The sequence below is a fragment of the Podarcis liolepis genome (assembly GCF_965112155.1).
Source record: "Podarcis liolepis genome assembly, chromosome: Z".
Taxonomy (NCBI): domain Eukaryota; kingdom Metazoa; phylum Chordata; class Lepidosauria; order Squamata; family Lacertidae; genus Podarcis; species Podarcis liolepis.
Genome location: NC_139570.1, coordinates 29,154,312 through 29,168,290, shown reverse-complemented (window position 1 = coordinate 29,168,290; position 13,979 = coordinate 29,154,312). Strand labels below are relative to the sequence as shown.

At 47.7% G+C, this 13,979-nt stretch overlaps 1 protein-coding gene and 1 long non-coding RNA gene across 3 annotated transcripts in view; one reads left to right on the top strand and one right to left on the bottom strand.

The window, feature by feature from the left end:
- LOC310698411 overlaps positions 1–13,979 on the top strand; it is a 162,426-nt gene that overhangs the window by 90,376 nt on the left and 58,071 nt on the right. The gene's annotated exons all lie outside the window — the stretch shown is intronic.
- LOC310698302 (uncharacterized protein) overlaps positions 1–13,979 on the bottom strand; it is a 74,332-nt gene that overhangs the window by 3,940 nt on the left and 56,413 nt on the right. The window contains exon 2 of one of the 2 annotated variants that reach the window (XM_083485393.1): positions 378–460. The exons of the other annotated variant lie outside the window; for it this stretch is intronic. Coding sequence (XP_083341519.1) covers positions 378–460 — 83 coding nt within the window. The remainder of the gene's footprint in view (positions 1–377; positions 461–13,979) is intronic. 2 annotated transcript variants of the gene reach the window in all.

Here is a 13,979-nt window from a genome sequence, read left to right as displayed (position 1 = left end):
CCCTGCCACTAGATAAGGGGATGGCTGCCATATGGGACAGAATAGAGAAATTTGTGGCAAATAAGGTCATTGGCAGCTAAATATTTCCCCCAGGAAAAGAGACAGCATGTTTTTCAATAGAACCGGTTGTTGGGGATCACGATTCCTGTTGTGGATTTTGCCCAAAACATCTGGTTGGCCACTAGGGGAACAGACTGCTGGACTTGATGGGCCACTGATCTGCTCTAGCATGGCTCTTACAAAGAAGCCTGAGCTTCAAGCTCTTTGCTCTCATCCTGACCTCTCCACAAAACAAGACACCTCCCCAACAGCACCTTCACATAACCTCCCTTCCCAGGCAGATCTACTACAACAACACATGCACCACTTTCACATACTTGTAGAAGAGATCCTTAAAAGGGTGACCTTAAAGGAGTGACCTCTGCAATCCCAATACAGTAGGCTTTGCGGGTGGTTAAAGCTAGAAGAGATGGGGGAGAGGTGAGAATGAGACCCAGAGCCAGAAATATTGTGGGGAGAATTGTCTCCTGTGGAGACCACAAAACCACTGCAGAATAGCCCAAACAGAAAAAAATGTGCAGCCTTCTCTGTTTCAAACTATTGAATGGCAGTTCAGTGAAATGGCCTCTAGCATTTCCAACACATCAGCATCTCTGGAGAGGGGCTGCTAAAGCATCCACTCTCCACTGATTCAATGAAGGCACAATGATGGTCCCCCAAATCTTGGCCAAAGCCACATTCATCAACTGCCCATCAAGGTTCAATTTTGCTCAGTAGCAACACAGTGAAACCGCTTCCACCACTACAGCTTGCACCATAAAAAATCCCCCAGCAATGTTTGATTTTACTCAATAGGAACACAGTGAAACAGTTTCTACCATCACAGCTTGCACCATTAAAAATAATCCCCCATCTAGGTTTAATTTTGCTCAGTAGCAACACAATGAAATCACTTGCACCATCACAGCTTTCACCATAACAAATAATCCCCCATCTAGGTTTAATTTTGCTCAATAGCAACACAGTGAAACGGTTTCCACCATCACAGCTTTCACCATTTTTTTTAAAAAAAACCCAAACCATCCAGAAACAAACCACTCTATGGATATAAGAAACATAATGACCAATATACAATTTTCATAGAAAATAATATATATAGAAATTGATACTGTACACACACATACACACACACACACACACACACACACAATTATTAGCAATTGAATGTTATTTGCACATGCACTCATAAGTAGCATTGTCAAAGCAATGAACCAAAATTAATAATTAACTCCCATGTGCCCACCCCTGCACCCCTGCCACAAACCCATCTAACCGGGAAATAAATCTAAGTCCCAAGCATAGCACATAAATAAAAAAAAAACCATTGGTACCTATCTCAAGTCTGTGATCCAAACCTCGTAGCGAGCCAGACAAAGCGAGGCAGATATCAGCAAGCAAGCAAGGAATAAACCAGCCGCATGACCACAACACTCACGCCCCCCAAAAGTAAAGGGACCAAGGGTTGGACCTTTCCACTGAAACTTCCAATCAGTTTCACTGTGTGGGCGGACCAACACAAAACGTAGTTTATGAATTACCATAATCTATTGGGGCGGAGGGAGAACTATCTCCTATGTGGTGAACTTCAACATAAGATGAGCTCCCCCCCCCCCTTTGTTTAGATGGAATGGCAGCGTTTACTGCCGCTCTAATCACGATGCCAAGGACACCAGGAGCCTTATCCAAAGCTGGAAATATATGTACAAAGTTCCAAGGAACTTCTGCAGAAGAGAAACTGGCATGGTCTAGTGTCTATTTGGATTCATTATGGCTCTTTTACTGTGCACAGTACATTAGAAAATGCAAACCTCCAAGTTTAGGAGAAGGCCTGTAGTTCAGTGGTGGAGCAATTCCCAGTGGCATCTCCAGGAAGGGTAGGGGGGGAAAGACACTGTCTGAAGTCTTGGAGAGCTGCAGAGGCGTAGTGTGGGTTGTCAGCACCCGGGGCAAGGCAAGTAATTTGCGCCCCCTAACCTGTGGATTTTAGCACTCGAGTCTTGAGCGCGCCCCCCCCAGATGTTGCGCCCGGTGCAGCCGGCCCCCCCTGCACCCCCCACGCTACGCCACTGGAGAGCTGCTGCCGGCCGGTGCAGCTTCCTAGGTATACTCTGGTTTTAAGTAACTTTCTCCACAAGACATGCACATTCATGCCTTTTCATGATACACAGTACAGAAAGGGCTTTCTATATAAGAACACAAGTACAAAAACCCTGAATATAAAAGAAAGGAAACGTCCTACCTCTGCCACAAAGCTGTTGGTGCTGAAATGTGACCTGACCAACATTTCAAAAGTGGGGAAAAAACAACTTTCCTTCTTTTTAGCATTTATGAACCAAACAATACTGTGCCTAGGAAGAAAGGGGGGACCAGTGTGTTTCTCTATGGGTGCCACAGGCATGCAGTCGCCCCCTTCCCCTCTGAGAGAGGGAGACACAGCAATGAGAGAGGTGGCTGAGGGTGGGGAGTGGGTGGGGGCAAAGGGTGTCACAGGGGGGGAGGAAAGCAGACGAATGGAGAAGGAGGCTGCAGTGGGCAGATCTGCTACCCCTCCCAGGCAGTCCGGATCCAGCATCCACAGCAGATTCTCCCACTCTGCTTCATACAAAGGCCAGCAATGCCAAAAGGGGGCAGACTCTGCCAGAAATGCAATTCAGTGTAAACCATTGAAAAGTGATGCAGGGGGGGGGAATCTTAAAATCTTAATTTCACATATCTGCTCATGGGGTCTGAACTGGCAGTGAGAGAGCAGGAACACGACCTTGGGGTCATGGTAGATAGTTTGATGAAGGTGCCAGTCCAGTGTAAAAAAGGCAGATTCCATGCTAGGGATCATTAGGAAAGTAATTTAAAATAAAACTGCTGATGTAATACAAATCTATGGTGTGACCACACATGCAGTACTGTTTACAGTTCTGGTCCCCTCAGCTTGAAAAAGAGATTGCAGAGTTCAAGAAGGTTCAGAAAAGGGCAACAAAAATGAAAAACAAGATGGAGCAACTCTCCTATGAAGAAGGTGTGAGAGATCCTGCTTCAGAAAGCCAACAAACTTACCTCGATTCAATTCATGAAGTGGGTGAGACTATAGAGTAAACTGTTCTGCCAGACTTAGCTAGATCACTTCCCCAAGCTTGAGAGGAAGGGCTATCAAGCTCTTTGTTATCCCACTTTTCATCATTTTGCACCATATGAACTAAGGAGGTCTAAGCTGTATGCTCCAAGCTTAGACCGCATGGCTCAAGCAAACCATCTTTGTGTTTTATACAAATAATTTAGAAACAATTTGGAACCTAAGATATACTGCCTGTGTTTTGCGTGTTCAGACCCAGAAACCTCCCCCCTAAATAAATTCACACTTGACTGAAATTTTGGGTTTGGTTTTTGGCAAAATTTAGGCCACAACGTTATTGATTACAGAAAGTGACTGGTTGCATAGGCCCTGGTTCGACTAGCTCCCTGCCATGCAGGGAGCGCTGACCCAGGGTTCCAGCATAGGTCAGCCAAGGGTGAACACCTGGATAAGCAGAAAGCCGGGCATGGGCTATCTCCGCCACCCAAATGTCCCCCTGGACTCAGGCATGGGCACCATCCCATCACAGGGGTTGACCAAACCATCAAGTCCCTGGATTACTTTAACGGAATACCCTTCACATAGGGATGGTGAGAGCGTTCTCCCATCCCTATCACCTGAACCAGAGCCTATCCGCCACACAAGCCCCGCACTTGCCGCCAGCCACTCAGACCTGTAACCAATCCCTTAACCCCGCTGACACGGAGGTCAGCCATAAATCAATCTCAATCACAGATAGATGAACCCCATCAAGCCTGTAAAGGGACGCATCGTGAAAGGGATCACCATCCCGCCCAAGGCCAGAACCTTCTTGGCCACTGCACTCTGCACGCGCCACCTGGCCATCTCAGTGGCAGCTGGGCATTGGCTAACACGCCACACATGTCGCTGCAACAGCTGCAACCAAAAGATTTTGGGTCCAGGAAGAGCTGCCTTCAACTCCTCCAAGTCCTCCTGCATGCGGTTCTGCAGGCTCAAGCTGGGAGCTTCCGGCAAATCATTCTCGCCCAGCTGCACCGCCATCGCCACAGGTGTGCCTTCCGCAGACACCTTGTTATGCACCGTTGGGAGAAGCTCCTCCCAATGCATTCCTCGTTTGGACACCCAGGAGACGCTCACGTGGTCGGGGAGCCCAAGCCTGTGTCCGAATCCAGACTCCGCCACCCTCCTGCTGGCCCAGTGGACAATGCTGTGCCTGACTATCCAGACGTGCAGGGCAGGCAGACCTAGGAATGAACAAAACCACATTAGCAACTGCACCTCAGCACTGCATCCGAACATAACTCCTGTATGCGTCAGATTTCCAGCGGCCCAGATCCTTAATCCTGTCAACGGGCAGGCCCCAATGCGCAGCGGTAATAGCTGCCCCAATACGGAAGGAATGAGGTGCAAACTTACTAGTCAGCAGGCCACATGCTGCAATTGCCTTATGCATCACTGCAGCAAACTGATGCCTCTTTAACAGGGACCCATCCTCGTGGACCAGGAAGGGGCCATACCCAGGCGGGCGAAATGACAAATGTCTCTTGGCATCCTTCACTGTACAAGGGCTGGACCTACCAGCGGCAGGCAGCCTCATCGAGGCACCTCTGCCCAACTGGTCCGTTTTGGAATTCCAAATAGTGAGCACCAGCTCATCATCAGACAGCTGAACGTCTTGCAAAAGCGAGCCCTTGGAAGCCCTTCCTTTGTGCTGACTCCAGCACCACTCTGCCCACATGCAGTGCACCAAAAGTTCTATAGAAAAAGCTGCCGAAAAGAGTCTTGCCTCATAAATAGACCACCAAAGTAGTCTCCACTTGTAGCGCACAGCGCTTAAAACATCAAGATGCGACCGGCCTCCTACTTGGCGACTTTGGTGGCTGCAACCTGGCCCAACTTTCAAGAGCCTTGTGCACCACAAACTTTGCACAAGGGTCTCTAGAATAAAGGGACTTACAGGAAAAATGACATGGGAGAAGACAGAGTTTGGATGGAGATCACAGCATGACCCATAAACCGCAGGTGAGCCAATTACTGCAACGCCTGATGTATGAATGGCGAGTTTGTACTGTCGCTTGTCAAATGCTGTTCTCTAAAGCTAAAAAGTCCATCCAGGCCTTCTTATAAGACCTCAGTGTGGAAGGAGAAACAGATGCTACTACTCCCTGCTGGACTAGGCACTGCCAAGGTTCCAAAGGTAATCTGGGAAATATTCCCGAAGCTGCTGGGCCTCCAAAGCCAGGGATATGAAGCGCTCTATCTCAAAACAGGATAGGGTATCCACAATGTCATTATTAGTGCCAGGAATAAAGCGGGCAGAAAAAACAATACTAAACTTGAGGCACCGTAGCACAACCGTGTGTAACAGGGCAGAGAGCCTGGAGCGGGATGTCTGCTTTGCCAAAACGCTCACCACGACCTGGTTATTGGACCAGAAACAGACCCACCGGTCCTTGAACTCTGTGGTCCAGATGTGCATTGCCACTACAATGGGGGGGGGGGGGACTCAAGAAAGGTTAAATCACAGGCTGCACCCTGCCAGTGCTCAGGCCACCTCTGAGCGCACCAACAGCCATGGAAATAGAGCCCAAAGCTCAATGAGCCAGCAGCGTCCGAATGGACCTGGAAATCGAATTGCACGCCATTGAACTCCTTCAGGAATTCAAGCCATATCTCCAGGTCTGCCCTGACCTCGCTGGACAACCAGACCCAGTGATGGGGTGAGCGCAGGCCAGCTGAAAGTCTCTTCAAAAATTACTTCTTCATATAGTGGATGATGGAACTCAGTCCCACAGGAGGGCCACTTTGGATGGCTTTAAGACAGGATTGAATGAATTCATGGAGAGTGTGGCTACCAATGGCTACTATCCATGATGACTATGCTCTACCTCCATTCTCGCCCCTGTTCATGGCTGGCACCAGAGGCTGCCATCATCAAGCTCCTGACAAGGCCCCTCCTGCAGCAAGGGGTTGCAGAAAAGACCTCTGCTGTGCCTGTTGGGTTGGGTGGGTGCCCTAATTCACAGCTAACTAGTCTTCAAAGATTCATATATCTGTTACGTTCCCAGCCAGGAAATCTCCATTAATTGTTCTGTCTGCTAAGAGGAGATAGGATGTATGTACCCTTTACTTCCTCCTCTGGCTGCCCATTTCCAAAGTGACACATGCCTATACGTAGGGCAGTGTGTGCCAACCTTTTATGGTCCATGGGCAATTTTGAATTTTGAAAAGGTGCAAAAGGCACCAGTCTAGGATTGCCATATTTTGAAGAACAAAAAAGAGGACACATTTGCCGACTTCTACTTTTAACTAAGGATCACTTTGATGACTCTCATTTTAAATACCCCTCCTATATGTAGGCTATAGAAGCTGTGCTATATTGCTAGTAGCAATGTTCTTAACTTTCAACAAGAAAATACAGTGGTGCCCCGCAAGACAAATGCCTCGCGAGACAAAAAACTCGCTACACGAAAGGGTTTTGTGTTTTTTGAGCTGCTTCGCAAGACAAATTTCCCTATGGGCTTGCTTCGCAAGACAAAAAACGAAAACGTCTTGCAAGTTTGTTTCCTTTTTCTTAACACCGGTAATACAGTTGCGACTTGACTTCGAGGAGCAACTCATAGCACGCGGTGTGGTAGCCTTTTTTGAGGTTTTTGAAGACTTTGGTGATTTTTGAAGCTTTCCCAAAACTTCTTTTGCAGCCATTCAAATATATAAAAGGATGTCACATAGAGGAGGGAGAAAGGTTGTTTTCTGCTGCTCCAGAGAAGCGGACACGGAGCAATGGATCCAAACTACAAGAAAGAAGATTCCACCTAAACATTAGGAAGAACTTCCTGACAGTAAGAGCTGTTTGACAGTGGAATTTGCTGCCAAGGAGTGTGGTGGAGTCTCCTCCTTTGGAGGTCTTTAAGCAGAGGCTTGACAACCATATGTCAGGAGTGCTCTGATGGTGTTTCCTGCTTGGCAGGGGGTTGGACTCGATGGCCCTTGTGGTCTCTTCCAACTCTATGATTCTATGATTCTATGATTCATTTGGTAAGTTAAACTTTTAAAACTTTTTTTGGGGGGGTTGGATTTTGGGTTGGGGTGTTTGGAATTCAAGGACTTGGTGTTGGGGAGGGGTTTGCAAGAATCTGGAAGCTTGTGTGTGTTTTTTCTGCATTTTTATGATTTTCTGTGACCATTGGGCCACTCTGCTATTTTTTTAAAAAAAATCTGGATTTGAATTTCTGTGCGGTGGGTGGCTGGGGGAACAGTTGAGGAGGGGGTTCTTCAGCAAGAAGCAAAGAGTGGAAGAGGAACCTTCTTCAAGTTGTCCCCCAGAGTCTTAGAAAATGTACTGTACACTTTGTTGATTTTTAAATGTTTTTCTGTCATGTTTAGAAACTTAATTTATTGTTCCTTCAATTTTTGAAATGCTCTTTACAGTATGTGTGACTTTAAAGAGCACTTAATAAACTCTTGTTGTACCAAATTTGGCTTTGTTTGGACTTTTTTTGACCATAGGAACGCATTAATTGAATTTCAATGCATTCCTATGGGAAAAATTCGCTAGACGAAAAAACTCGCGAATTAATTTCGTCTTGCGAGGCACCACTGTAATAATACATATTGCTCTCTCACTTGCCACATGAATGTATTTGGGCTCATGTTCACATATTTGTACATATGGAATCTCCTTAAAGGCAGGGGTATGTTAACTCTTGCCCTCCCAGACTCCTTCTCCAAGATCTTGTAGCTGAGCCAGCATCCTTTGAGTTCAGCCACAAGAGAAGGGATTTATGCGGTGTGTAGCTACTTTAAGATGCTGCTCTGTTGTGATTCTCTGCTGCAGACCAGCTTTGCCAGGTGCCTCAGGTCTGAGTCTAATGCACTAGAATTTTTTTTCTTGGGTTACTGCAGTGCTCATGGAGTGTCTCCTGCAGGGGCTTCTGGGCGTGGTGCCATATTTCGATGAGGTGTTGGTATCCGCAGACTCAAATCAGCAGCTGTTCGAGTGCATCCGCTCCGGGCTGACCAAATTCCAGGAGGCTGGGCTCAAGGTGAAAAAAGAAAAGTGCCAGATCGCCGTTTCGCAGGTGGAGTTCCTGGGCTACCTTATCAACGCCTCCAGTCTTCACCCAATGTCATCCAAGATCCGGGCCATTCAACAGGCCCCGATTCCAAAAAGCAAGGCGGAGTTGCAGGCGTTCCTGGGGCTGCTGAACTTCTACAACATGTTCCCGCCCCACAAAGCAACGCTAGCCGAGCCTCTACACCGCCTCCTCAGCACGAAGATGCCTTGGTCCTGGGATCATCAGGAAATGGCGACCTTTAATGCAGTCAAAGCCCTCCTCTCATTGGACAGTGTGCTGGTACAGTACAGTGAAGCCAGGCCGCTGGTCCTTGCCTTCGACGCCTCGCCTGTTGGCATCGGCACCGTCTTCAGTCACTGGTCTCCAGATGGTTGTTGTTGTTATTATTATTATTATTATTATTATTATTATTATTATTATTATTTATACCCCGCCCTCCCCAGCCAAGGCCGGGCTCAGAGCAGCTTACAAGCAATAATAAAAACAAGTTAAATGATTACAACTTAAAAACAAAATTAAAAATACAACATTAAAATATTGAAACATTAAAATATTAAAATGTAGCCTCATAGCAGGAGGAGAAGAAAAAGAAAAAAGAAAGAGAGGGAGGGAATCAAATGGGCTCCAAGCCAAAGGCCAGGCGGAACAACTCTGTCTTACAGGCCCTGCGGAAAGAAATCAGATCCTGCAGGGCCCTGGTCTCATGAGGCAGAGCGTTCCACCAGGCTGGAGCCAGAGTTGAAAAGGCCCTGGCTCTGGTTGAAGCCAATCTAACTTCCTTAGGGCCCGGGACCACTAGGGTGTTGCTATTTATGGACCTTGAGGCTCTCCGTGGGGCATACCGGGAGAGGCGGTCCCGTAGGTATGAGGGTCCTAGGCCGTGAAGGGCTTTAAAGGTCAAAAGCAGCACCTTAAATCTGATCCTGTACTCCACCGGGAGCCAGTGCAGCTTGAAAAGCACTGGGTGAATATGCTCCCATGGCAGAGATGGTAGGGAAGCACCGCTCACCTACTTCTCCCAGACGCTGTCTCCAGCCGAACGGAATTACAGCCAGCTCGGCAAGGAGGCACTGGCACTTGTGGCTGGAGTAAAGAGGTTCCATGAATACCTCTATGGGAGACCCTTCAACCTCATCACTGACCACAAGCTGCTCCTGCGCCTCCTTGCCAGTGATCGACCAACTCCACCTTCCTCTCACCACGCATGCTGCAATGGACTGTCTTTCTGGCAGCTTAAAGCTACCAGCTCATCCATTGCCCTGGAAAATTGATGGGCCACACTGACGCTCTCAGTCGTTGCCCTCTTCCAGTGCTTGTGGAAGACCCGGCTCCTGCTTCATCGCTCCTCCTAATTGAGGACCTTCCAGCAGCGCCAGTATCAGCCACCGATGTAGCCTCCACATCTGCCCAGGACCGCACCATCAAATGTGTACTCAACTGGGTGTGGAGGGGTGGCCGGAAGGGTCTTTTGCACCAGAGTTCCAGCCGTTTGCAATCAGACAGCACAAGCTCTTGGCTCATCACGGCTGCCTACTGTGGAGAGACCGAGTTGTGGTTCCCCAAAGACTCCGCCAACGCATCCTCGAGGCTCTGCACATCAGCCACCCGGGGATCGTCAAAATGAAGGCATTGGCTCGGTGTTACATCTGGTGGCCTAACATGGACGATGCCATCACTTCATGGGTTGCCTCCTGTCAAGCATGCCAAGAGTCGAGACCTGCACCATTGGCAGCTAAGGGGAACACCTGGGAGATGCCCAAGGCACCCTGGTTGAGGGTGCACATCGATCGTGCTGGCTGCTTTCACGGCTGGACCTTTATGGTAGTGTTGAAGGCCTATTTCAAATGGCTGGAGGTTGCCCTGATGCCCTCCACCACTGCTGAAGCCATCATCCGGGTGCTGTGGGGCCTGTTTGCAACTTATGGGTGTCCTGATGTCCTCATCTCGGACAACAGACCTCAGTTCACGTCAGGCACCTTTGAAAGGTACCTCTTGCGGCTGGGCATCCACCATGCCCTAACGGTGCCATTTCACCCGGCCCACAACAGGCAGCAGAAAGAATGGTGCACTCAGCAAAAGAGGCACTGGCACGCCTGGAACAGAGGGACTGGCATGAGCGGGTCACTTGTGCAGCATATCACCCATGTAGCCACAGGGCAGAGCTCAGCCGAACTGCTCATGGGCTGCCGCCTCCAGTCTCCACTTGACCAGCTGCACCCAGACTTTGGTGTGGCCAAGCCCACAGGCTGTACTAACGCGCCACGGTCCTTTATTCCAGGGGATCAGGTTTTTGCCCAGAACTTTGTGGGGGACATTCCTTGGGTGCCAGCCATGGTAGTGGGTATCACAGGGCCCCGTTCATACCTGGTGGCACTCGAGAATGGACACTTGTGGCACCGGCACATAGACCAGCTAAGACGCAGGGTTGGGGATTTGGACACTACGACTGTGCCCCAGCTCCAGAGTGGTCACAAATGGAAGGCGAGGCTCCACCTACATCTTCCTCACAAAATGAGGGCATGGAGCCAAGCCAAGCCATTTCAGTGGATCTGCCTGGCTCTCCAGAGACTCGGACCCCTGCCATGCCTGACCGTCCGCTGAGTACGCTTATGGTGGTTCCTTCATTAGCAGTGGAGCCAGGGAACTCGGGCTCAATGCCACATTTGGTCGCACCACAGTCGCAGCCAAAATCGGGTGGCCACCCAGACTCTGGTACTGGCCCTCGGTGGTCCAGCAAGTTTTCCAAGCACCCAGCTTATTTAAAAGACTATGTTCACTGGACAAACTGCACATGTAAAGCTGTATGGTGAATAGGGTCAATTAATATGCTTATGTGCCTTACTGAAACCAATAAGGGTATTGCTGTATATAATGGAACCACTATGATCATAACTACTGCCTTATCTCAGTGGGGAGTGGTGTTATGTATTGAAGTACTCATCCTGGCCACCAGGAGTATCGTGTATATAGTTTTCACTCAGGTCCGTGTCAGTTACTTTAGACAGAAAACCCTGGGGGGGTGTTGTTGTTGTTACAATGTTGACAGCCAGCTGCCTATAAAAGCAGGCCGGCTGAGCTGTTTGCTGTTCAGTTCCAGCTTACTACAGTGGTACCTCGCAAGACGAATGCCTCACAAGACAAAAAACTCGCTAGACGAAAGGGTTTTTTGTTTTTTGAGCTGCTTCGCAAGACGATTTCCCCTATGGGCTTGCTTCGCAAGACGGAAATGTCTTGCAAGTTTGTTTCCTTTTTCTTAACACCGTTAATACAGTTGCGACTTGATTTCCAGGAGCAACTCATAGAACGCGGTGTGGTAGCCTTTTTTGAGGTTTTTAAAGACTTTGGTGATTTTGGAAGCTTTTCCAAAACTTTCCCGACACCGTGCTTCGCAAGACGAAAAAATCGCAAGACGACAAAACTCGCGGAACGAATTAATTTCGTCTTGCGAGGCACCACTGTATAAAGAACCACTTGGAGAAATCTCTGTGTCGTCTGCTTTGTCAACCCACTGCTTAATACATGGGAATCTAAAATGGGTCAAATATGGAAAATCTATTCAATCATTTTATTTTTATTACTAATAATGAAAAATATGAATGAAAATATAAGATTAATGATTCCAGGAATATTATGCATGAATATACAATATGTGGTCACAAATAAGAATACAGTGGTACCTCGGGTTACAAACACTTTGGGTTACAGACTTTGCTAACCCAGAAGTAGTACCTCGGGTTAAGAACTTTACCTCAGGATAAGAACAGAAATCGTGCGGCGGCGGCCCAGCAGCAGCAGGAGGCCCCATTAGCTAAAGTGGTACCTCAGGTTAAGAACAGTTTCAGGTTAAGAACGGACCTCCGGAACGAATTAAGTTCTTAACCTGAGGTACCACTGTACATGCTTAAAACTGGCTGGCAAGCATTGTAGTTGCTACTGCTGTTGTTATTAATATTATTATTAACACTGCTGTCTTTATAGAATAGAAAATACAGTGGTACCTCGGGTTACATACGCTTCAGGTTACATACGTTTCAGGTTACAGACTCTGCTAACCCAGAAATAGTGCTTCAGGTTAAGAAATTTGCTTCAGGATGAGAACAGAAATCATGCTCCAGCGGCGCGGCAGCAGCAGGAGGCCCCATTAGCTAAAGTGGTGCTTCAGGTTAAGAACAGTTTCAGGTTAAGTACGGACCTCCGGTATGAATTACGGTAAGTACTTGAGGTACCACTGTAATAGAAATACAAGGAAAATACATTCTAAAAGCGCTTGTCTGAGTAATACTATTATAGTCAAGGATCTTCACACAAGATGCAACATAAACTACAACAAAGCTTTGTCTGGAGTGAGGAACTTTAGAAGCCACAGAAGCAGGGGACATGGCTTGGGAATTTGGAAAATAGCCTTGCACTCTGCAGAAAAATCTGCATCTCTCCCCCACCCCCCGGAACCTTATTGCAGAGGAAAGATAAGATATGACTGACTGACTTTGGGTAATGTCCTTAAACCAGAATTGCAAAAAAATAATAATCCAGCAACTTATCTTCCTTTTTTCCTTTCAAGAAAAAGAGATAAATCTAACAGGAACTCTGGACAAGGCCAAACTGAAAAAGCATATTTTCGCTAAAACCTGCCAATGAGAAAGAGACATACAGTGGTGCCTCGCAAGACGAAAAGAATCCGTTCTGTGATTCCCTTCGTCTAGCGGTTTTTTCGTCTTGCGAAGCAAGCCCATTGAAGGATTAGCGGATTAGCGCTATTAGCACTATTAGCGGCTTTTAGAGGCTTTTAGCGGCTTATCTGCTGATCGGATCTGCTGATAAGCGGCTTAGCACTATTAGCACTATTAGCGGCTTTTAGCTGCTTTTAGCGGCTTATCTGCTGATCGGATCAGCTGATAAGCAGCTTAGCGGCTTAGAAAAGGGGGGGGAACCAGCAGGAACTCACAAGACAAAGCAAGCCCATAGGAGATTCGTTTTGCGAAGCACCTCCAAAACGGAAAACTCTTTCGTCTAGCGAGTTTTCCGTCTTGCGAGGCATCCATCTTGCGGGGCACCACTGTACCCTCCAACATTTCTCTGGTGAACGTAGGGGCATCCCTTTCCATAATGATAATTTTACTATTTATACCCCACCCATCTTACTGTGTTGCCCCAGCCACTCTAAAATAAAGGTAAAAAGGTAAAGGACCCCTGGATGGTTAAGTCCAGTCAAAGGCGACTATGGGGTTGTTTTGCTGATCTCGCTTTCTGGCCAAGGGAGCTGGTGTTTGCCCACAGACAGCTTTCTGGGTCATGAAGAAACTGCTTCTGGTGCAATGGAACACCGTGATGGAAGCCAGAGCGCAAGGAAACTCCGTTTACCTTCCTGCCGCAGTAGTACCTATTTATCTACTTGCACTGCATGCTTTCAAGCTACTAATTGGAAGGAGCTGAGACAGGGCAACGGGAGCTCACCCCGTGGTGTGGATTCGAACCGCCAACCTTCCAGTCAGCAAGCCCAAGAGGCTCAGTGGTTTAGACCAGAGCACCACCCGCTCACTCAGCCACTCTATGCAGCTTCCAACATATATAAAAACATAATAAAATATTAAACATTTAAAAAACTTTCCTATACATGATTGCCTTCAGACGGCTCGGGGGTCACATAACTCCATACCCTCCAACATTTCTCCACTGAAAATATGGACATCCTAAGGAAAAGTGGGACATTCTGGGATCAAATCAGAAACTAGGACGGCTTTTCTAAATCAGAGACATCCCTGGAAATTAGGAGAGTCTTGGAGAGTCTGAAT